The sequence below is a fragment of the Gobius niger genome (assembly GCF_951799975.1).
Source record: "Gobius niger genome assembly, chromosome: 11".
Lineage (NCBI taxonomy): Eukaryota > Metazoa > Chordata > Actinopteri > Gobiiformes > Gobiidae > Gobius > Gobius niger.
Genome location: NC_136862.1, coordinates 6,532,773 through 6,554,796, shown reverse-complemented (window position 1 = coordinate 6,554,796; position 22,024 = coordinate 6,532,773). Strand labels below are relative to the sequence as shown.

Here is a 22,024-nt window from a genome sequence, read left to right as displayed (position 1 = left end):
ATGGCTTTTCAATGATTTAACAGTCATTACAGGGATGGGGAAATGTAGCACATCCATGAACAGAAATAGCCTGATAACTGTTTGGATCCGTTTGCTGTACATTCATAATTTAGAACCGGATTTTGGATCAGTTTGTTTGAACGCAATATTATTAGAATATTTATCTTGATTTGTGTATGCCAGCCTAATTTGGATTCATTTAGTTTGCGAGCCTTGTTTAGATTGGCAAGATTAATCACACTTGAGTCGCTTTTCAATTATTGCATTTATTATTTACGCAAATGTATGTTTTCGACACACACAAAAAAAAGGTCTAACCCTCTCGAATATTTGGTTGTAGCCCCTTTAGCTTTGAATACAACACACATTCGTCAAAGGATCCAGAGTTGCATTTATTTATCACCAAGATCTTGTATTGATGATGAGAGAGTGTGATCACTGTGCAAAGCCTGCTCCAGCACATCCCAAAGATTATCAGAGTGGTTAAGATCTGGACTCTGTGACGGCCGATCCATCTCCCTGAACCACTCTTTCACAATGTGAGATGAATCCTGGCATTGTCGTCTTGGAATAAGCCTGTGCCATCAGGGAAGAAGAAATCCATTGACTTCGATTCAGACTATTTACGAATAAACATTATTTGCAATTCAATGATCAGTATTTGCAACAATGTACATTTCCATAGCATCCCAAAACGTAACTTTTCTTTCTTCCCCCTGTCTTTTCCAGGCACCAGACACAGGCTGGAAGACGCCCCGCCCCGAATCGTGGAGCACCCCTCCGACCTTATAGTATCCAAAGGTGAGCCGGCCACTCTGAACTGCAAGGCGGAAGGCCGACCCACGCCGATGGTGGAGTGGTACAAGGACGGGGAGCGCGTCGACACGGACAGGGAGGACCCCAGATCCCACCGCATGCTCCTCCCCAGCGGGGCGCTCTTCTTCCTGCGGATCGTGCACGGCCGGAGGAGCAAGCCAGACGAGGGCGTGTACGTGTGCGTGGCCCGGAACTACCTGGGAGAGGCCGTCAGTCGGAACGCGTCGCTGGAGGTGGCAAGTGAGTGCAAGCGGCTTGGTTTGGTTTGGGCGACATTTGGTTTGATTAACTGTTGCTTTAAGTTCTATTTACGGTGAGTTCAGGAAGTTTTCACAACCCAAAATATGTTCAATTAAAGGGTACGGTATCACAGCATTTCAACAGAAGCCAAATAAGTGGCTGAGTTACGAAATTGGTCATGATTCATTTTGATACTTGTTTTCATAAAATATCTCCACTCAACTCCACTAGGGCTGAAAGTACTATTCAATTAATTAATTACCACACCGATTCAGTAATTAGATGTATCGTTTTGTTACGCAGACTACAACATGTCATGGGCGGAGAGAAGAGATTGTATCACTCAGACTGAGCTGAAATTGCTTCACAAATGTTTATTTTTGGTTTTTGATTCAAGTATACTCAAGTGTCCTCAGTAGGCGTGGGCTTAGCTTCATGTGTTAAAAGGGTTGCAAAAAAAAAAACCCATTCATGTTCCTTTTGCAGCCAAGTGTTTATTAATCGTAAAAGCCCTACTCTCCACAAACTTTTAAGAATGTTCAAAACAGCACATGATCAAGAATGATGGACTGAGCTGCATTTGTTGTATACGGGTCTATGGGTCAGTGTAGAATTTGAACTGTTTAATAAATGTGATTTAGTTTCAAACTGAGGAGATACACTGGAATCTGGAACTGTGGTATGAAAACTTCCTGAACCCGCTGTATGTATTCTGGCTTTCTTCCAACAAATTTCCACATGGGTTGCTCTTTATTGCAAGAATTAATAGTTGTCAGTCTGCAAGATATTATACGTTCTGTACATGCAAGAATGCCCTCAATGGGGTTGTATTTTGTTTAAAAGCTGCTTCCCCTGCAGATAGACTCCAGGCAGGTTTTGAAATGTGTCATTGTTGTAGTATTCTTTAGCAAAATGCCCTTTGGTGCTGAAAAACCCACTTCACAGATCATTAGATGTTTTAATCTGTCTTGACCGTAAAGGCTATCACACATGTTCGAGAAATCCGAGTGCTCTTTAGCAGACCGAGTGGCTTCGAGTGACCTTCTTATCATTATCATCATCAGCTCCCGTTAGCTGGAGCCACCACCTCTGACCTCCATGTCACATCCCCTGGCAGATGGCACCCTAAGCTCCCCCCCCCCTTCCTCTATGCACCCCACCCTCCCCGGTCATCAAGCTCGCCAGGCCTTGACGTAGAGTCCCATCTCCGCTCCCTGTTAACGCAGATGGATGACGGCGGGGCTGGCTGCAAGAGAGCGGCAATTGTGACCAGTGTGGACAGCGGAGCGGGGATATCTCTCTTTGCTGGGGACAAGGGCGATAGGAAGGGCAGCAAATTGTCACGCAGCAGATGTTAAGCCTTGAAAAAGTACAACACAGCAGTGGCAAACCTTGACACCGTATAGATATTTCCCCTTCCTAAGCAAGCATAATGAAACGCCAAGAAGGCCAATTAAAGTGTCCGCTATTAGAGTTTGTTTTGACAGTGGCAAAAGGTGAACGCTTTAAAATAGACGCTCGTTGCCGGCACTTGGTGTTCCGGCGGCTTCGGGATAAGGGGGACAACTCTGAGCAGAATCAATCGGCAGACTTTTAAGGACCAACGACCCTCTCCACGAAAGCTATTATCTACCAATTTGGATCAAACGGGCCTTTCTGACAGCGAGATTTTTTCGGACAAACACCGGCGAATTTAGGCGCTTCCTCTGATCCTTGGCTTCTCTTTAGCCTCTCCTAATATCGTCAGGCCTTTTGAAAAATAGGAAACTATTTCAGGAATTCTCTATAGTGTTAACACAAGCCAGCTGAACTCATTCTCCATCAGCAGTAAAAAGTGATGGAACTTGAGATTCTTGTCCAACATTTTTGGCCTCTAAAGCCGACATATTTCAGCTTTTTAAATACATTGGGGCATCGGTATTGCATGTTTTATAACTTCTCGGTGACGGACACTAAAATCAACAGAACAAATCAATGAATGAAGTATGAATTAGCAAACTGCAGCTTTACTTTGAGTAATATTCTCTGCAGAGCTAACCCTGCATAATATATGAAGTCCGATTAATGGAACCAACTTTGTCGATGTTTCGCCGCAAAACGTGATCTGACTGTGTACCACAAGTTTTCACAGAGAAAGGGACATGTTTCGTGGCGAAATGTCGGCGTAAAGCTGAGAAAATCCAATTGGTTCGATAGCTTGAACTCATTTTCAGCGCACCATCCCTGTTGCTGTGCTAATCCCGTAGCGTGCACATCCAAAAGTATGCGGGTTCTTGAACGAGTTTAGCACTTCACTCTTCAATCTTCTTTAAATGTAAGGATTCTGGGCAAGCTTAAAAAGTAACCCTTTGCGGTGAATCTAAATTGCAAATCTAAACGCCGTTTCATTATTAGTTACAAGCGGGGAGAGGCAATCCTGCCTTGTAAATGATTACGTTTCAAGTTGTTTCAGATCGTTTCCCGCTGCTGAGAGAGATACAGCCTCAGTACCTCAATCAACAGAATGAAAACACAACTGAACTCAAATCCTAAAGTCCTAAATCCATGGGCAAACAAGCTTAGTAAAGGTGCGTACTATGGGGAAACACTGTCACCTTTCGCGTGAAAATATGGCACAAAAACACCCAATGACTCATCCTCCATCCGCCGAGTGCATTCGTCACCTTCGATCGAAATTCCAAACAGCGAACAGAATTACCTTTCACCTCGTGCCGCCTCAGTTTGAGTATCGGCATCAGAAGCCTGGAGGTGTTTGCGACTTTAAGCCGAACCGGAAAGCATGAGACACAAAAAAACTGTCTAAGAAGATGCAGAGAATAGACTCCCGTTACTGGAAATGTCTCACTCCCGGTGCGTAATCCCTCGCGGTTATCTCAGCAACTTGTTTTACGGCTTTTGCGGATTCCCCCCCTCCCCAAAAAACAAGACGTGTTGTTTGTTCCCTTTCTTCCTAATTCATGGCATGCACGAACCAAGGGCACACAATGCTGGCAATATTTGCGGCACCCTTGGGGATATTGTATTGCCGGCGGCTTTCTGTAGATAATAAGATAGTCCGGGCTTTCTCGATCTAATATGCGGCTTTGTCAGGTCGCGCTGGGTCATGTTTCCCGCTCCAAGGGCTGCTGTCTCTCCTTTTCCTTGATAACGCGTTGCCGAGCGTCTGATCTGCTCATCTATTTGAGCAGCTATTATTTCGGGAGCTGACATTTTGTAGACACGACAGAGGGACATATAGCCATCGGGTATTGAATTCGGGACAGAGGCGGGTGGCAATGGATCACAAATCAGATCGAAAACGCACTTGTAAATCACAAAGACTGCAAAAGTTAATGCAGAACAATCAAACTATCCTGTCTCCATGGGGTCTTGTTACGTATGAAGCTTGCTAAACTCAGTTTAAACCTCTAAAATCATGTTCTGAAACACTTCCCTTAGGTGGGATATGTGTTTAAGATAAGATAAGATAAGATAAGCCTTTCTTGATCTCCCAATGGAGAAATTCACTTGCTACATTCAGCTCTCAGAAACTCTCAGGGTACGCAGAATAGACAGGAAATGTGCAAACAATTAAATAGTTGTACAGTCTAACAGCAGTGGGGATGAAGGACCTGCTCCTTCTTGCACTGAGGGTGTCTCAGTCTTCCACTGAAAGAGCTGCTCAGCTCCTATACAGTCCCGTGCAGTGGGTGGGAGGTGTTGTCCATGATGGACACCCTCCTGTCCCTCACCTCCTCCACATAGTCCAGGGAGCAGCCCAGGAAAAGCTGAGGTCCTGACCAGCTTGTTCAGTTTTGTCCCGCTCCGTGCGGCCCGGGGCCCAGCACACGGCAGCGTAGTGGAGAGCAGAGTCATAAAAAACCCCCGAAGGACCTCAGTCTCCTCAGAAGGTGGAGGCGATTTTGGCCCTTCTTGTACAGGGCGTTGGTGTTGTTATCATCAACAAGATATTTCAAAATTGTTCATAAGGTGTTATCCAGTAACTAGTATGAAGATCAGATAGAATTGCTGATTAAGGAAAAAAACAACAACTTTATAATAACTATATATAACTTATTTAGCCTTAATAAATGATTGATGATGAGGACACAACGACAGGAGGCAGGATTCGAACCCCTGACCTTCTGATCATGAGATGACCCGCTCTACCGTCTGCACCACTGTCGTCCCACTTCATTAGCTAACACATAATAACTACTTAATAATGAATAAGTGAAGTATGTGAAGAACTATTCATTATGAGTTAGGCATTAACTGTAGAAAAGTAGTTCAGTTTTTGTCACACTTAACTAATGAATTGTTGATGATGAAGTGTTAACTCATCATTTAAGGCTAAATAAGGTGTACTTGTTATAAAGTGTTGCCAAAAATAGCATAAAAAGATGTTTCTGCACGTATACATACCTTTTTGAGCATCCAAAAATATGAAAGATAGTTAATATGTGTTTAAATAAACCTTCATTTTCTACAAAAGAAAATGTCTGTGCTCCATGACTTGCATGTTTTCCAAAAGCTGGAATCCCCAGTGGAGATGGGATATTTATGTCTCTGCCGTGGACACATCTCAGCAGTGATATTAGCTTCTACTATTTTCATTTGATTCTGCGGAATTCTTCAACCCCGCTTAGGCTCTCTCCACTTCCCCGATAAGACTTCTTAATCCACGTAAAAAAAAAAGTTCCAGTGTGTGCCTTAACATTGGTGGACTTTAACATAAGCCTGCTAATACACTTTTTGGACAGCTGCCTCGGGAAGAGAGAGGTTATATAGAACAAATATAACGCCGAGCGCCAAGGAGGGATCGGTGCCAACCCTTTGCAGCGCGGCGCCAAACGGGGCCGGAGATAAGGCCACGGGCGCCCGGGGCTGCCAAGGGGGGCTCAGGACCAAGATGGCACTTCTCACTCCCCAGACCATGGGACTTGGAAGGCAAACAATCTCGGAAATCTATTTTATTTTTTTGCAATTAATTAGATTTGACATGTTTGTTTAAGATTCAGGTCAGAGTGGACATTTTAAACACTTGGCATTCACGTTTGAGAGACGACTGGAACACGCAGTGCAGTTTTTTAGATTTAATCATTCTCGCTTCGACGATTGCACGTGAAATACATCTGATTTCTCTCGCAGTGTGTGAGTTGAGGATATATTTAGGAGCAGGTCGAGCGCCAGGCGTCCCAGGAAGGGAGCCTCGTGGCCCATCTGCCGCAGCCTGGCACTGGAGAGACTGGAAGGCAGGATGGGTGAAGTACAGGCCCGACTTTACAAATTAAACAGTTTTTTAGGGTCAGTAGTCTTCGCACTTGAACGGGAGAAGCCCGGAGAGGAGATTACGACCCCTTTTAAGCTCCGCAACCTATTGGTGGGAGTTTTTCCCCGTCAAAAGCTGCGAGTGATGCGGGCAAGCTGCTGGTAAGAGGAGGGAGAGTAGACACACGATTCCCTCTCTAATCTCTGAGGCATTTCATCTGACTTTTATTTTATTTTACAAAAGGAAAGCCTAAAACAGAACTCCTAGTGACTTTAAAAATGTGCAAAAGTTCAGTTATAGTCACCACATCCCTCCTTTAGTTCTTTCAAGTTTTATTTTGACATAATTTGGCAAAGTTAAATTAATATACTGTCAAGAAATACTTTAGCCTCTTAAAGGAACAGGCCACCGTTTTTCCCATACTGAGATATGTTCTTGCCTGAGCTTAGACGAGTTCATGTGTACCTGTCTGGTCTTTGTGCCCGTGGAAGAGCGTGGTAACTTCACCCTGTTTGGAGCTATCGGACTATGCTGGGAGAGGCTTTGGTCGTTTTGCGTGACTGAGGGCACGCACAAAGACCAGACAGGTACGCATCAACTCGTCTAAGCTCAGGTAAGAACATATCTCAGTATGGAAAAACCGTGGCCTGTTCCTTTAAGGGGGTAAAGAACCGGCCACATTTCAAATCAAAACAGTGACTAAAACAAGATGAAAATGAGGATGAAAGCGCATCAAAAAAGCCACAAAAATGTGATGAGGAAGCTACAAAAATGTTTTTAAAAAAATGGATGCAAAAGTGACAAAATTGTGGTGAAAAAATGACAACAAAAAGCGACAACAGTGTGATACAAAGTGACCAGAAAAGCCACGAAAGACCAACAATAAAGCAACAAAATCAGAACAAAAACGTGACAAAAGAGTGACAAAAACTTGGCAAACAAAGCGATGAAAAAGTGCCAAAAAGCGATTGGAAAGAAAGTCTAAAAAGAAGAAGTAGAAGTAGAAAAAGATTCTTAAAGCCCAAATGTAGAAGATGTGCTCGGTAACGAGGGGGGTTAAGAGGTTAAAGGGACTATACAAAAATGTAAAATGTATTTTTCTCACCTTACATGTTTCAGCCATGTCCTAATATGTAGAATGAGCTCATACCTGTTCACCACAGCTGCCTCTAAAATCCTGCACTGTCACTCAAAAAGGTGTTACTTCAGGTAATATAGAAGGTGCAGTTACACATATGACCTGAGGTGGCAATAGTGAGTATAAAAATGACCAACTTGCATCTATTCCCTATAATAAATGTTGTATCATTGTCAAAAGTTCCCATGATCTATTTTGGTTGTATTTGGTAAAGAATGGAACAAATCCCTGTATTAAACTCTCACTGTAGCTTCCTTCATTCATATATAAAGTCATAAATGCAGATGAAACAATAGCTTCCATCTATCATGACGAGAACTTCGAGACAAAAAACTTTCTCACTGTAACTTACAACTTGCACGGCTTTAAACTACGCCGTCTTCCCGTCATTCTCAGCCTAAACATCCAAGGGGGTCTCGAAATCATTTGTGACTGACAATGAACATCTGTCTCGCTCCTCCTCGTCGCACGCAGAGAAATATCCAGGCGGTGACGATGGAATTGGCTTTTTCCCCGCTAAATGCTGCCAGCACTAATCACGTCCTCATCATCACTCAGTCGAGAGCCTCAACGCGGCTCGTTATGTGTTATCAAATGTTCTTGTTGGTAATGCAAGGAATCTCCCAAGTCATTATGCCTTCCCTGTGGGGGAGGCGCTGGAAACTCCCAGGGATTAGTTGCTGTAGAGATATTTGACTTGCCTCCCTCGGACTGGCGCTCGCTATTTGTCCTCGGAGACGCCTTACCTGGTAAACACATTGTTATTGTCATTTAGACAGCACGAGTTTGAAAGGAAAGGGCCGATATCGTGCAAACCTGCCTTTGTTAAAGGGACTATACAGAGTTTAAAAATGTTGAAATTATGTATTTTCCTCCCCCTACATGTTCCAGCCATGTCCTAATGTGTAGAATGAGCCCAGACCAGACCACACCTGCTTCTAAAATCCTGCCCTGTCACTCAAAAAGGTGTCACTTCAGGTCCGAATTGCTGTCATGCACGAGCTTAATATAGAAGGTGCAGTTGAGGTGGCAGTGGTGAGTATAAAATGGCTAACTTGCATCTAGCCCCTTTAAAGCTTTTAAACATTTTGTATCCTCATCCAAAATATGTGAGGTGTTCTGTTTCAGTCGCACATGTCTTATCCTGCGTGTCCCTCTTCTGCTCTCAAATTGCCTGCCCACACTCTGGTTAAAATCATACGGAGGAATCAAGTTCCTCTTGGTTTTATAGTCTAGACCAAGTGTGCCAGAAGTGCGGCCCTCAATAGAGCTGTCATGATAATTACATCGACTAATTGTTCATTAAAGCAACTAGATGCAGGTTGGTCATTTTATGCTCACTACTGCCACCTCAGGTCTTATGCGTAACTGCAGCTTCTATATTAAGCTTTTAAAGGCAATTGTGGTGAGCAGGTCTGAGCTCATTCTACACATTTGGACATGGCTGGAACATGTAGGGGGAGGAAAATACTAAATTTTAACATTTTTAAACCCCATATAGTCCCTTTAAATAACAGATAAACAATCCTTTTATTAATATTTATAATCTGTACATTCAGGAGCATGTCCCCCTCATTTTTAACTGAAGCAAATTGAGTTACATTATATGTTTCTTGCAGCTTGTGTGGTATTTTACAATAATGACAATGCACTTTTAGATCAAAGGTTCATCATTTTTATGCTTGAGACTATTTTTGGCGCATAAGATGGTCGTTTTTACTGCAAGTTTAATTTTCCTACAGCATACGCGGCGCCACAGGTAGGCTTTTATCCGTGGCCCACCTGACGGTTTGCATCATTCAGTATTCACTGCCTCTCCCAGGACACGGACAGCTGCACGGCCTGCACACAAAGGACCTGCACATCTGGCTGTCTCTGTGCAGAGTGTTGCATCGTGCCCTCTGCTCCAAAGACTATGTCCACTCCTCGTGTCCCCGACCCGTGGCCTGTCGTCCCCACATTGCTGTTACTGACCGGTGCGGAGCAGAATCGAGAGTTGGAAACGTATTTTTAACCCGCAGATGTATCCGAGACGCGTCTTTCCCTCTCTCTCCCTCTCTCTCTCTCTCTCTGCTCCCTCCTTCTCTTCTTTCTCCGCTGTGACACTACAGGTCACTAACTTTCTGTTGGGGCATCTGAATCTTCTATTTTGCGTCTTATATTTACTGATGATAGTTTTACGTTTTGCCTGATGATGCACAATGCCTGTCTATGAAGTCTGCCCTGATCGCACGTTGGCCCATGTTACTATTACTCCTCTTCTCTCCTCTGAGATATGTTCGTACCTGAGCTTAGACGAGTTCATTTGTACCTGCCTAGTCTTCACGTGTGCCCTCAGTCACATAAACAGCACAGACGGCGTTAGCATTTAGCCTCTCCTCCTCTCCTCTATAGCTTATATGGCGTCCGCACAGTAAAGTGAAGATATTACTGCGCTGATGACGAAGTACTCCTGGTATTATTACGCCTTACAATACAGTTCCCCTTCTTACCCGCTTAGAAAATCCACACTGTTTCATTTTGCGTATACTTGGAGCGTGGAACACTCCATGTAACCATATTTAAATAGGGAAAACGTAGAAGAGCTTGGTAGCTTCTATCTTCACCTGGTTTGAAGCTATAGAGGAGAGGAGGCTAAATGCTAACGCCGTCTGCGCTGTGTTTGCGTGACTGAGGGCACGCGTGAAGACCAGACAGGTACAAATGAACTCGTCTAAGCTCAGGCAAGAACATATCTCAGTATGTAAAAACGGTGGCTTATTCCTTTCAATAAGGACCGTTTTTTTGGTCAACTGCATGAATAAAACAGCGAGGCAAATACTCTTCAACACCATTCAGTCACAGTGGCCTCGCTCAGAGTGTTTCATGGCCATAGCATGTGCGTAATGAGCGTAAAGCAGGCGTTGGGAGGAGCGAGGATGCAACACCACCCCCAGTGCGCCCTCTACTTGCGTTTTGTACGAGTGCATTTTACAACATCTGGAGTCTTAGCGGTATTTTCCAAACACATACTTTTTAAGTTGCTACAAAACTTTCACGGCGTAGGTGTCAAAAAAAGCAGGTTTACAAGCAAACATATGCCAACTTAAAACTTAATTATGTGAAGGGAATTAAGATTAAGAACTCCATCTTGCCTTTTGCAGATGGTGCATTAAATTAACCGCCTATAAAAGCAGCAGAAAGTTTATTATACAGCCACAAAAGTAGATTGATGTTGTCGCGCGCTCATCAATGAAAGTAAAGCATTCCGATAAGCTGCCCGGACATGTATTTACGGTGCAGATGTATCAGAACAGGTGCGCCAAGTTGTATTTCTCAGGAGACGGCTGCAGAGCGGTTTTTTCCCCCCCTCTTTGAAGGCATCCAAACACTCACAATTAGGCACTCAATAAGCCATTAGCATTGGTTCGCCTCAGTTGCCGCGGTAACCGTTTTCAATTATTATCAACGGCGCGTTTGATGGATGGGTGTTTGCGCGCGTGAACTGTGAGAGGGGTTTTCGAGCGTCGCCGGCAGCCGCTCGACCTCGGATATGATGGAGGCGGCGTTTTTCGATCGGGTCCGCTTTGCGAATAAACATCACGTTAATCAGTTTCTACAAAGTTAATTAATGGAAGAAAAGTTGGACACGCAGTTCAGAAAGTTCAGTGCAAACTTTAGCCCGTTTGTCGACTCACTGTATACTTTTGTTTTTCATATGTGCTCTGTTCACATGACATTTTGTTGTCACATGACTTGTGTATTTAAGCACACCAGTGTCTAATGAATTATTTATGCCCTGACGAAGATCCTGTTAAAGGGATGTTTCAGGATTTTTGACATAGGGCCTCATTTCCTAGTTATCCAGAGTGTTGCTGATTTCTGGAGGTATTTTTTTGTAATTCATGCAGTTCTTATATTTGAAGAGCTACGTGGCGCTAGGCTAGTGCAAGGCTAGCGCATTTCTATGGTATCAGCTAGCCTGCATTAAAAACAGTCCACCGCTCCACAGAGCACCTGAGGCAAATCACTTATAACACCAGACTAACCATATAAGTCTGTGTCGATAGAATAATCTTTGGAATATAGCTGTCCTTGCATCACATGAATGATCGCATCTTGAGGGACTATTTTCTAGCAGATCACTCCGCCGCTGCGTAGCTTATACAACCACGAAGCTGATGCTCTTCAAATATAAGTTCTTTTAAATGCAAAATGGTTAAAAAAAATTATTCTATCGACAGACATTTATATGGTTAGTCTAGTGTTATAAGTGATTTTCCTCAGGTGCACTGTGGAGCGGGTCAGACTGTTTTTAAGGCAGACTAGCTGATACCGTAGAAATGCGCTAGCCTTGCACTAGCCTAGCGCCACGAAACTCTTCAAATACAAGAACTGCATGAATTACAAAAAGAATATCTCCAGAAATCAGCAACACTCTGGAAAACTAGGAAATGAGGCCCTATGTCAAAAATCCTGAAATATCCCTTTAAGGATTGAAGCACATAGGCGTCCCTGTGCACGGATGGATGTGTGCATGGATGGATGGAGGGCCTCGGATTTTTGCCCATCTCACACGTTTGTAAGGGCTTTTTTCTGCATTTTATCCTTATCTTCCTCCTTGAACCCGTCGTCATTATTTTTTTCTACGTATCTGACCCAGTGCAGTGCTCTCTTTGCTACCCTTACCTCAAACTTTAGCCCTATTCGCACAGGACAACCTCTTAACCCCTGCCTAAAACGAGCACATTTTCTTCAGTTCGACTTTATCCAAATCCAAATCATCGTCAAAGTAGTGACAAATGTAAATGAGGATGAAACCGCAGCAAAAGAAAGCATCAAAGGTAACAGGTACATTTCTACAACATGAGATCAATCTTATCTTACCTTAAAACAGGCAATAAAAAAGTAATGCTAAAGCAACAAAACAGCTACAAACAGCGGCAAAAACAGGAAACGAAAAAGAGAGAAAAAAGGCGACAAAAAGGTGATGAAAAAGCAACAAAAATATGACGAAAGTGACAACGATGCGGCGTTAACAAACTTTTTTCCAATAATAATGGATAGATCATGAACACTGATGGCAACAAGCCTTTTATTAATTCGTGATGCGAGTGCTGACTCCCAGGTTTGTCTATGTGAACTTTGCTTTAGCGAGAACGTTTATTTCTTACCACATGGCGCTCATGACATCAACGTCAGGCCTCCATGTTGGTCTGTCTAACATCGCCATGGTAACGGGGCTGTACTTCACCTCTGACGTCATTGTTTTTCTCTTTTATACTTTGTAAATGGATAAAAAGCAGCATTTAAGTCAGTGTAGTGCTTTGATGGCATGATGTAATGACTATAGCACTTTATTGCGCTGGTTAAAAAGTTTCCAAATTCCCGACGGGTACGGGCATGGAAACTCCGAGGACGTCAGGAATATTTACTTTTGTAGCTGAGGTCTTGAGGTAATTCTAATCCGGTGCGAATATATGGCTTTTGTTTAAACTTCACGACTTCTTTTTGTCATAAACTTCATCCTTTACAACATCCTCTTTGAATAACTCAGTCATTAGTTTTCAATAGCCGCCGAATCTCTCCACGCTCATTGTGAATTTCAGCGCCATGCCCCCGATTTCACGCACTAAAAAGTCATTCTTTGATCCCCCCCCCCCCCCCCCCCCCCTAAAGTGCGACCTATGCTGTTACGTGCCGTCCGCCCGGGCCCATTCATGTCAGACGGATAGAAAGTCGGTTATAGCACAATGAGCGGCCCAGACACCCCTGGGCGCGTGGGGATTTGACATTCAAAAGTGGCTCGGGCTAAACTCCTGCCGGCTTTTCCTCTTTTGAGAGCGCTCTGCCCCTCTGGCGGTTTTATTACGGACGCCTTCGTCTCTTTTACGGCTCATGAATATTCTCAAAGAACGGGGCGGGGCCGCGGTTGGAAGTTTTGTGAGTGGAGGGCGGGGCTTGTGATTGCGAAGGGGAAACGCCCGGCAGTGACAGGATTTATGGCTCTTTCATGGAAGTCTTTGGGATCCATGAAAACAAATAACAAAAGTACTTATATTATTCTTTTAAATTTAGGCTGTGGGGACTTGTCAATGAAAACCACATGTTTTGATTCACGTGGACATAATCAAGGCTTAAAAACATAATTCTGCAGTCGGATTCAGAAAACGATTCATTCCAAAGGAGAAGGTAACAGCAAACCTTACAGCGAAAACTCTTAAGGACAGAGCACTGAGAGGCAGACCCAGGATACATTCAGTTTTCTTAAGTACCTACTGCAAACTCCCACAGGAAACACAGGTCTGTTTGCAGGTCTCCTAGGATTGTAGAACAAGTTTGAACAATGCTCTGCCGTTTGTTTTTGTATCTTTCAGAGACAAATCTTTTGGGTTTCACATCATGGATATTTGAAATGTTATTTATCTGGACACATGCACCAGTTTAAGTCAGTATATAGCCTACTGCTATCTCTAAATATTACTTTTAATGTAATTTTAGCTTTCAAATTATAAAACAAATCCTTTGAATGGAGTAAACCATTATGATTTGGGGGGCCCCGTGAGATTTTCTGATCAATAAGGGGTCCACGATGTCCCGGACTTTGGGAATGGCTGCATTAAGGAGTAAGAGACCTGCAGTTCATTTCAAAGAGCCGTTCTTTGATAACTCACAATATTTAAGACGCGATCGATAAAAGGAACCTGAAACCTGAACCTGAAAAGACTCACAGAAACAGAGTGTTGTTAGGAAGTTTTGTTGGACATGAATCGTTGTTGGGTCTCAGACACCGGCGGACGATTGCGATACGAAATACACGGCAATGATGAATGTTAGACAGAATCTTCCCCCGGAGCCCGGACACTGGTATGAGACCCGAGGCCAGGCAGATGAGGGGCGGAGGAGGGGCACAGCACGACTGGGAAACGACCGAGTGATGGAAGAGGAAGGTTAGGAAGGGGACCCTAGGCGATGAAATGGCTGAAGCAAGGAAGAGCAGCTGCGGTGATCAGCTTTTGCGAAGGTGTGGCTTGAGATGGGGCTGTGATTGGATGATTGGTGAGGAGCAATGGATTAATGTTGCAGATTGGTCTTCCAGGTTGAATTTGTGCATTTATCTTTGACTTGAGGGCAAAAAGCTTTCACTTGTGTGGCTTGCTCCATTGTTGGGCTGATTCTTGTGTTTGTTCGGGGGAAGTTCTGGGTAAAATCGACCTTAAAGAGCCGTTTAAAGGGGCTAGATGCAAGTTTGTCATTTCATGCTCACTACTGCCACCTCAGGTCTTATGTGTAACTGCAGCCTCTATATTAAGCTCGTGCATGACGGCACTTCGGACCCGAATTAACACCTTTCTGAGTGACAGTGCAGGATTTTAGAGGCTTTGACTTTCTGCTAACCTCATCAGCGTAATGAACACAGTTTGATTGAAAGATGTGGACAGTTTTTCGTTTATTTTCTGACCACATCCAGGGAACCCAGGTCTGAACACTTCTGCAGTAAAGTAGCAACCACCAACGCGAACAGGGTTAACCGTGTGAATGAAGAAAAGTCCTTCTCTGGAAATGTTTTTTGAAAAGAGAACGTTTTTAAACCATCGTTAAAAGTTAAAAAAAAGAAGTCCATCTCTCCTTTAGCTGGTTCTGACCTTGAAAACTTTATGAAAAGAAGAGCCAAATATTGTCATGGCAAAAAGACTTCACTTGTGCTAAAATCTCATAAAAAAACGATCTGGCTTTTTTCACGATCGAGACCCGTTCATGTTGAAATATCTGGTCTTGTTTGGGACGTCACTGTCTCCAAGGTCAGGATTCGTGACGGCAGCTGCGAGAGATGAACAGGTGACAAGTGAACGCCTCTTCTGTTTGGGGAGAAGGCACCCCAGCGGTCGTCGTCGCTGCGGCTCGGGCCCAACTTTCTCAGACGCTGTAATCCTAGACGCCGATTTAGGGGAAACAGCTGAACGGCCACCGTCACCATTCGGCTCATCCCTTTCGCTTCTCCACCCCCCCTCCGCCCACAGTCCCACAGTGCAGAAAATGGGTTTAAGGGGTTTTTGGTGGGCGCTTGTCAAATTTTAGCAAGGATTTGTGACTCTGGATTGAAGAGGAGAATGGATACATTGAGCCAGCGCCGCTCTCACTTTTGGCCTATTCTGCACTTGACATGGTTCACACTGAGCAATAAGAAGAAGAAGGCCTTGAATATTATTGAAAAACATTACATTTGTTTCGAACAGGCATTTAATCTTCATTTATTTGGAAATAATGGCATTGCTTGATCTGTTGTGCCATAAATTCATCGAAAATGCAAAAACAAAATGGCTAAAAAAAAAGGATTAATCTGCAAGTTCTGATATTTCTGTAAGTGTTTTGTAAAATGAAAATCAGAACTTGCCCTTTTTGTTAATTTGACTTAAACCTATCCCAAATTTTCGCAAAAAATATATCAAAAACAGGAACCAGGAAGGCAACTATAGCGTCATGCTACGTATGCTAACGTTAGCAGCGAGTGCCGTTTTTCCGCTTCTACTGAACAATTTGCTGTGAATAAACATCTGTTTAGAACGGATTTTGGCTTTGCTTTATTTATGTGTGATGAACATGTTTATAGTGCACCAGAAAACAACAAAAAATTGTGAAAAATTGTTATTCCCACAAGAGGTTTTCTTCCCCCTCAGCTAGGCCACGCCCTCTATCGCCGTTTATCTGTGCCAAAATGAAGGTCTTAAATGCCATTGAAAAGCATTATAATTGTTTCCACTTGGCATGAACATTTAATTTGTTAGATTTTAATCACATTGCTTGATCTTTTATGCCACAAATTCATCGAAAATGCAAAAAATAAAGTTCAAAGGCTTTACATTTTCATAGATTTTTCATAGAAGTTGCTGATTTTGTCATTGCTGCCACCTCAGGCCATATGCGTAACTGCAGCTACTATATTCAGCTCATGCATGACGGCAATTCGGACCCGAATTAACACATTTTTGCGTGACAGTGCAGGATTTTAGAGACAGTTGTGGTGAACAGGTCTGAGCTCATTCTACACATTAGGACATGGCTAGAACATGTAGGGGGAGAAAAATACTTAATTTTAGCATTTGCAAACCCCGTATAGTACCTTTAAAGGTGCACTATGCAACTTTTTAAATGGAAAAAAAAATCTTAATGTTTGTGCATACTTTACCCTTTAATGACTCAGTGGCGTTATGGGTGCAGCATGGCGCCTTTGCTTTCCCTCACCCCGCCTTCATGACACTCCAGGATCAATTGTTTTTAGGGGTTCATACCAGAAACTGTCCAGAAACCCCAAAACAATTGATTATGGAGCATCATAAAGGCCACCGTGAGGGAAAGCAGAGGTGCCATGCTGCACCCATAATGCCACTGAGTCACAAGATATCAACGTTTTTCCTGGTTCCTCTGCTTAATCTAATCATTTTTCCTCTCTACAAATGATAAATGCCTACATTTGACTTGCTGCTGCATAAACAAATCCTGTACTCTTCCTGTACTTTGTCTTTACAGTAATTGTTGCCAAAGTTTGTGTTTTGAGCGAGTTATATCATGAGGGCCCCTTGAATATTACACGCTACTTTGTCCTTTGTCTTTGACCCATCTGAACCACAATCCCCAGAGACCCTCCTCCAGGCCTTGAGCTCGGGCTCCTGCTCAGCACCACTTACTTGGGTGGCCTGTGTTGGCCGTGGCAACCTTACACGTCTCGGCATTTAGTTACTTTTGACTACCGGAGCGCGCATAAAACATCGCACTAAACTGTGACGCTCCAGTCGTTACGGAGGCGGCGACACTCGGCAGAGCAGCCCCCGTGACCTGTACACAATCCCCCGAAGGGTACACCGCACTCGCTCTGCACTGCGCCGCCATCAATCTCACTTTACACCTGTTAGCATTTAAATCACACTCTATGAAGGTCACTGCCTTTCTAAACAGCCTCATATAAAGTTGCCTACATTGCGGGCGCGTGCGGTGGATGGCGGCGAGGAGGGGGAAGAAAATCACTCTTTATGCGAGAATGGAGTTTGCCGAGAGCTGCCGGGTCCCTGGGCTAAATACCATTCGCTTCAGTGTAAACACGCTCCGCTCCTGTTTGCTACTCTTGGATGACTAAAGCAGCATTAGCACTTTCATCCGCTAACCTATTAGAAAGCTCTTAGCGTCGTTTGCATGAGGTGATATTATCACACGGGGCCATTATGATTTTATCTGTTTGGCTTTGGATAATCTTGCGTTTTAAGAGCCTGTCAGTCAAGTCTTTAAGCAGGAAAGGAAGCCGCTGACCCGCTCTCGGGGCCAAATATGTGGAATTCACCACAGCTTGTCGAGGAAATCGGTTTGCATAGCGTTTGGGATATTTGCATTCGGCCCTAATTGGATGTAGGGAGTGGAACAAAGGCAGTGACCCATTGCTAGGAGCGCCCCTTGAACTCCATAGTGTTCTTTGCATTTCTATCTAGCTACACTTACACTTTCTGATCAGAAAAAAGGAAATAAAGTGTCCTCACCTGGATTTAAATATCTGATCTGGGGTTACTGCAGTTGGTCTGGTCTTGGTTCTATGTGCCCAAAGAATGAGATCAGCTGACGCCCTGAACATCCTGAGTGACCAGGTTATTCCATCAATGGATTTCTTCTTCCCTGTTGGCACGGGCGTATTCCAAGATGAATCATGGAGCTCACATTGTGAAAGGGTGGTTCAGGGAGCTTGAGGCATAATTTTCACTCATGAACTGGCCAGTACAGAGTCCAGATCTTAACTCCATTGAGAATCATTGGGATGTGCTGGAGAAGGCTTTACGCAGTGGTCTCACTCTCCCATCTCTCCCATGTTCAGCCAGAAAACACGCTTTTCTCATTCTTTACAAAGACGAGTGTCTGGGACCGGGGATGATTTCTTGAAATTCCTGTTGGGCATGATTGTCAGGCGTGTTAATTTTGTAAACAAGGAAGTTAGTGATTTTACAGTACATCGGTCGGTAGAGCGGAAACAAAATCTGAATCATCTATGTTGTTTTTGCTCAAAAACTTAAAGGAACAGGTCACGATTTATCCATACTGTGATATTTACTTACCTGAGCTTAGACGAGTTGATACGTACCTGTCTGGTCTTAGTGTGTGCCCATGGAAGAGCGTGGTCGCTTCCAACTTCATCCCCGTTTGGAGCTATCGGAATACATTGGGAGAGGCCAAATGCTAACAACATCTTTGGTCTTTTTGCGTGACTGAGCGCACACACAAAGACCAGACACGAAAAGCTCAGGTAAGAACATACATCTCAGTGTGTCAAAATTTTCTTTAAGGATACAAGGAGTCATTAGCAAATTGTTTCCGATTTTAAACATAGAAATTCCTGTTGGGAAAGCTGTTTTACTTTGCTTTGTTTATTTGGAGAGGACAGTGCACATTAATGAACAACACAGCACAGCTACTTTGTGTAAATGTGCCAGATTTAGCCATGGGCTACTTTCCATCCGTAGTCCTCATACATTTAAGACAACAAATGTTTAAAAACAGACAAAAACAAACAAACATGGACATATACTATTTACACTATTTATAACACATTATGAAATCTTACCCAATCTATAACAGTAAATCAGATCTTACAAGTGATCACAAGATTGATAAGCTTTTAACCACAGTTTAAGCTCTTTTAAACACTGTAAAGGTGGAAGACTCTCGAATATTCCAGCTTGTGCACTCTTTCACAGATACAGTGTTTTGTCCAGTGAGGGTTCATCTGAACTGTTTTAATCAATGTACGTTTAGAACCTGACTTAAAAACATTCGTTATATATAGAAACATGACGAAAATCCTCTTAGACAAGATGAAGCTTCAACACATCAAACAGGTACATTTAACAAAAGGTTTTACTAGCAGTTAAAACCTTTCGAGATGCGACTGGCTGTTTGCAAAGTTCCAGACGGTCCTGCACATGAACAGATAAAAGCAGGAGTGGGCGACTTTGGTGAAAAATGAAGTCAACACTGGATCTTTTGACATGGCAGAATCTTACTGAAACAAAGCCACAGCGAATGCCTGACTTAATCAAAGCTAAAGGCGCTACAACCGCACATTAGAGCGCGTGACCTTTTTTTATGTGACGCCGTCAGTTATTATTCACATGTAGCTGTCAGAGAAATCGTTCACCGTCAATCGAATTCCCGCGCATGAACATAAATCACAACACGCTAACCAAGACGTCAAGTTATCTAAATGTTTCACTCTGATAATCACGGTGGAAGTACGTGTTAGCGAAGCCCCGAAACTCGTATTTGCATCTTGTACTGCGTACCCACAGGAGCGTGGCGGCGTCTCCCCAAAAGCTGTCTCGAGCGGTTTGTCCGAACATATTCATTTGTCAAGGAACGCAACTCGCTGTCAGCTTCCGTCCCGCTCAGCTTCGCCTGTTTACGTTACGAGGAATCATGCAGATGCGAAAAGAGTATCGAGGTTTGACAAATTGAGCCAACGAGCGGTGACAGGGGGGTAAACACGGACTGCGAGGGCTGTAGGTTTTGGCTCCGGATCGGGGGGATAGTGGTCTGCTCAGGCTTTGCTAATAGGATTGCAGGCCAGGGCTCGTGCCGAACAGTCAGTTTATAAAAAATGAAGGGGGGGGGAGGATCAGATGGTGGGAGGAGGCGGACAGGGGGGTCCAGCTTCCCCCCCTTTATTTTCGACCCCTTCTGTCCGGACGAGAGTGAGCCAGCGGCACCAGCCAAAGCAGCTCCTCCAGAGGATACGCATGAATTAATTAGTCCGCAGTCGAAAAGAGAAGTCGCCGTGTTTACATGGAGACTCGAGTCGGGCTAATTAGCACGAGGAAGTTTTCTAACGGGATTTGAGAGTTACATTAGTTTCATTAATTAGTCTATTTGCTGTAAGACGGAATCCAACTATTTGTCTTCCAATGCCTCGTGTGGATAGAAACTTTTGGCAATATTTAGTTGACAAGCATGCAAGATTTTGTAACATAAAAGTTGGTGGTTAGCATTCCAGTTATTTAATCTAGCCTCTGTATTAGCTTTAGCTTTGTTAATGCTAATACTGGTCACATTTAGGGTTCTTGTTGACCTCTATTCATTTACATAAGTTTAGCTTGTTCTTTTTTGAAGGAGGGACAAGGGGCATTGAGTTCAAGACACTTTGAACCCTTGAACCAATGACAGGAAATGAATTACATAAGATATGCTAGCCTGCAGTATATTAATGTATGTATATTTTGTAAATCCAGTTGGATATTGGATCTATATTGCACGATATAGCCCACTGCAGAATCCTAGAGGTATTTGATCAGGCTGAGGCCCCGTCCATACGAAGTCAAGCTGAGGACCAAACGCAAAGATATTTTATCAATCCAGTGTATCGTACATACGAGGCCGGCGTTTTGGGGCTAAGTCCCAGAGTGGAAAGATCTCAAAACGCCGTTTACGTGGCTCCGTTGTTACGACGTCTCCGCAACTTTTACCACAGGCCTGGAATATGAATTGCGCCGTTTTCACAGACCTGAGTCGACCCATGTGGACGCACACATTTACTAACCTGACTTCATGCTTACAAAGAAAGTTACTGAAAATATACGCGTTTTGTCTTCGTGTGGATATAGTCTGAGATTTACTTAAGTGGAAGTTTAAAAATAACCAAAAACTCCCGGAGAGGAGTGTCGGAGAGTGTCCAACAGCAACAAATAGAAGGTCTCAGAGAGGGTTTAAGAGCTCTTTCCCATGGTTCTTCCACCCTCAAAAAGAGTTTAGATGTGACAAAAAGGTGATGAAAAAGTGACAAAAATGAGACAATAATAATGGACTTAAGAGAGCATTATATAGTTGTTACAGCCATTGATATTGACAAAACAGTGCATAAGTATCATTCTTGGCGAGCTGTCCTTCGCTCATAGATAATTACAGTGTCTGGTTTACAGTATCTTAACAATGTTGTTTGCTCAATATTCAAGATGATTATCAAATATGGCCATTTCCCTTGATATCGTGCTGCTCTATACCAGACATTTAGTAAAAAAAAAAATAGTTTGACTGCATTATCCTGCTGTAATATGACAAAATAAGACTGAAAGATGAATATTTTCCCGTGCATGTTTTCCTCCCTCCCCCCCGCGTGTAAACATATTGAGCGAGCGGCTCCACCAGCCACAGACCTCCTTCTCCAGAGGGTTATGTGTGAATTAATTAGTGGAGTGAGAGCTGGGAGCACCGTGTGGCTGTTGTGATGTCATAAAGGGTCAGCGGGACAATAGCAGCAGGGCGAGGGGAGTGCATTTGGAAGAGAGGGGGGGGTGACCAAGGCTTTGACAACAGGTGGTGCAAGAACGATCCCCCCCCCCGTTCTCCCTCTCTCTCTCTGGGGCTAATGACGGGGTCGCCCTCAGAACAATGAGGGCTCATCACTCTTAACCGTCGCGTCCAAATCACCTCCCATTATCTCTGCCAAGGCCTTCAAAACGCAGCCAAACCCATTTACTGTCTGCATATATATAAATATATATAAATAACGTCGCGTCGCTCGCCCCTGTAATTGTCAACGAGCGCAAAAAAGTGCAAACACGGAATAATTTAAA

At 43.6% G+C, this 22,024-nt stretch overlaps 1 protein-coding gene and 1 long non-coding RNA gene across 4 annotated transcripts in view; one reads left to right on the top strand and one right to left on the bottom strand.

Annotated features, from left to right (window-relative positions):
• robo3 (roundabout, axon guidance receptor, homolog 3) overlaps positions 1–22,024 on the top strand; it is a 366,973-nt gene that overhangs the window by 185,772 nt on the left and 159,177 nt on the right. For all 3 annotated transcript variants that reach the window (XM_079565561.1, XM_079565560.1, XM_079565562.1), the window contains exon 2: positions 730–1,056. In XM_079565561.1, the coding sequence (XP_079421687.1) occupies positions 730–1,056 (327 nt within the window). The remainder of the gene's footprint in view (positions 1–729; positions 1,057–22,024) is intronic.
• The window catches only part of LOC306969925, a 358,335-nt gene that overhangs the window by 188,044 nt on the left and 148,267 nt on the right, over positions 1–22,024 (bottom strand). The window lies entirely within an intron of this gene.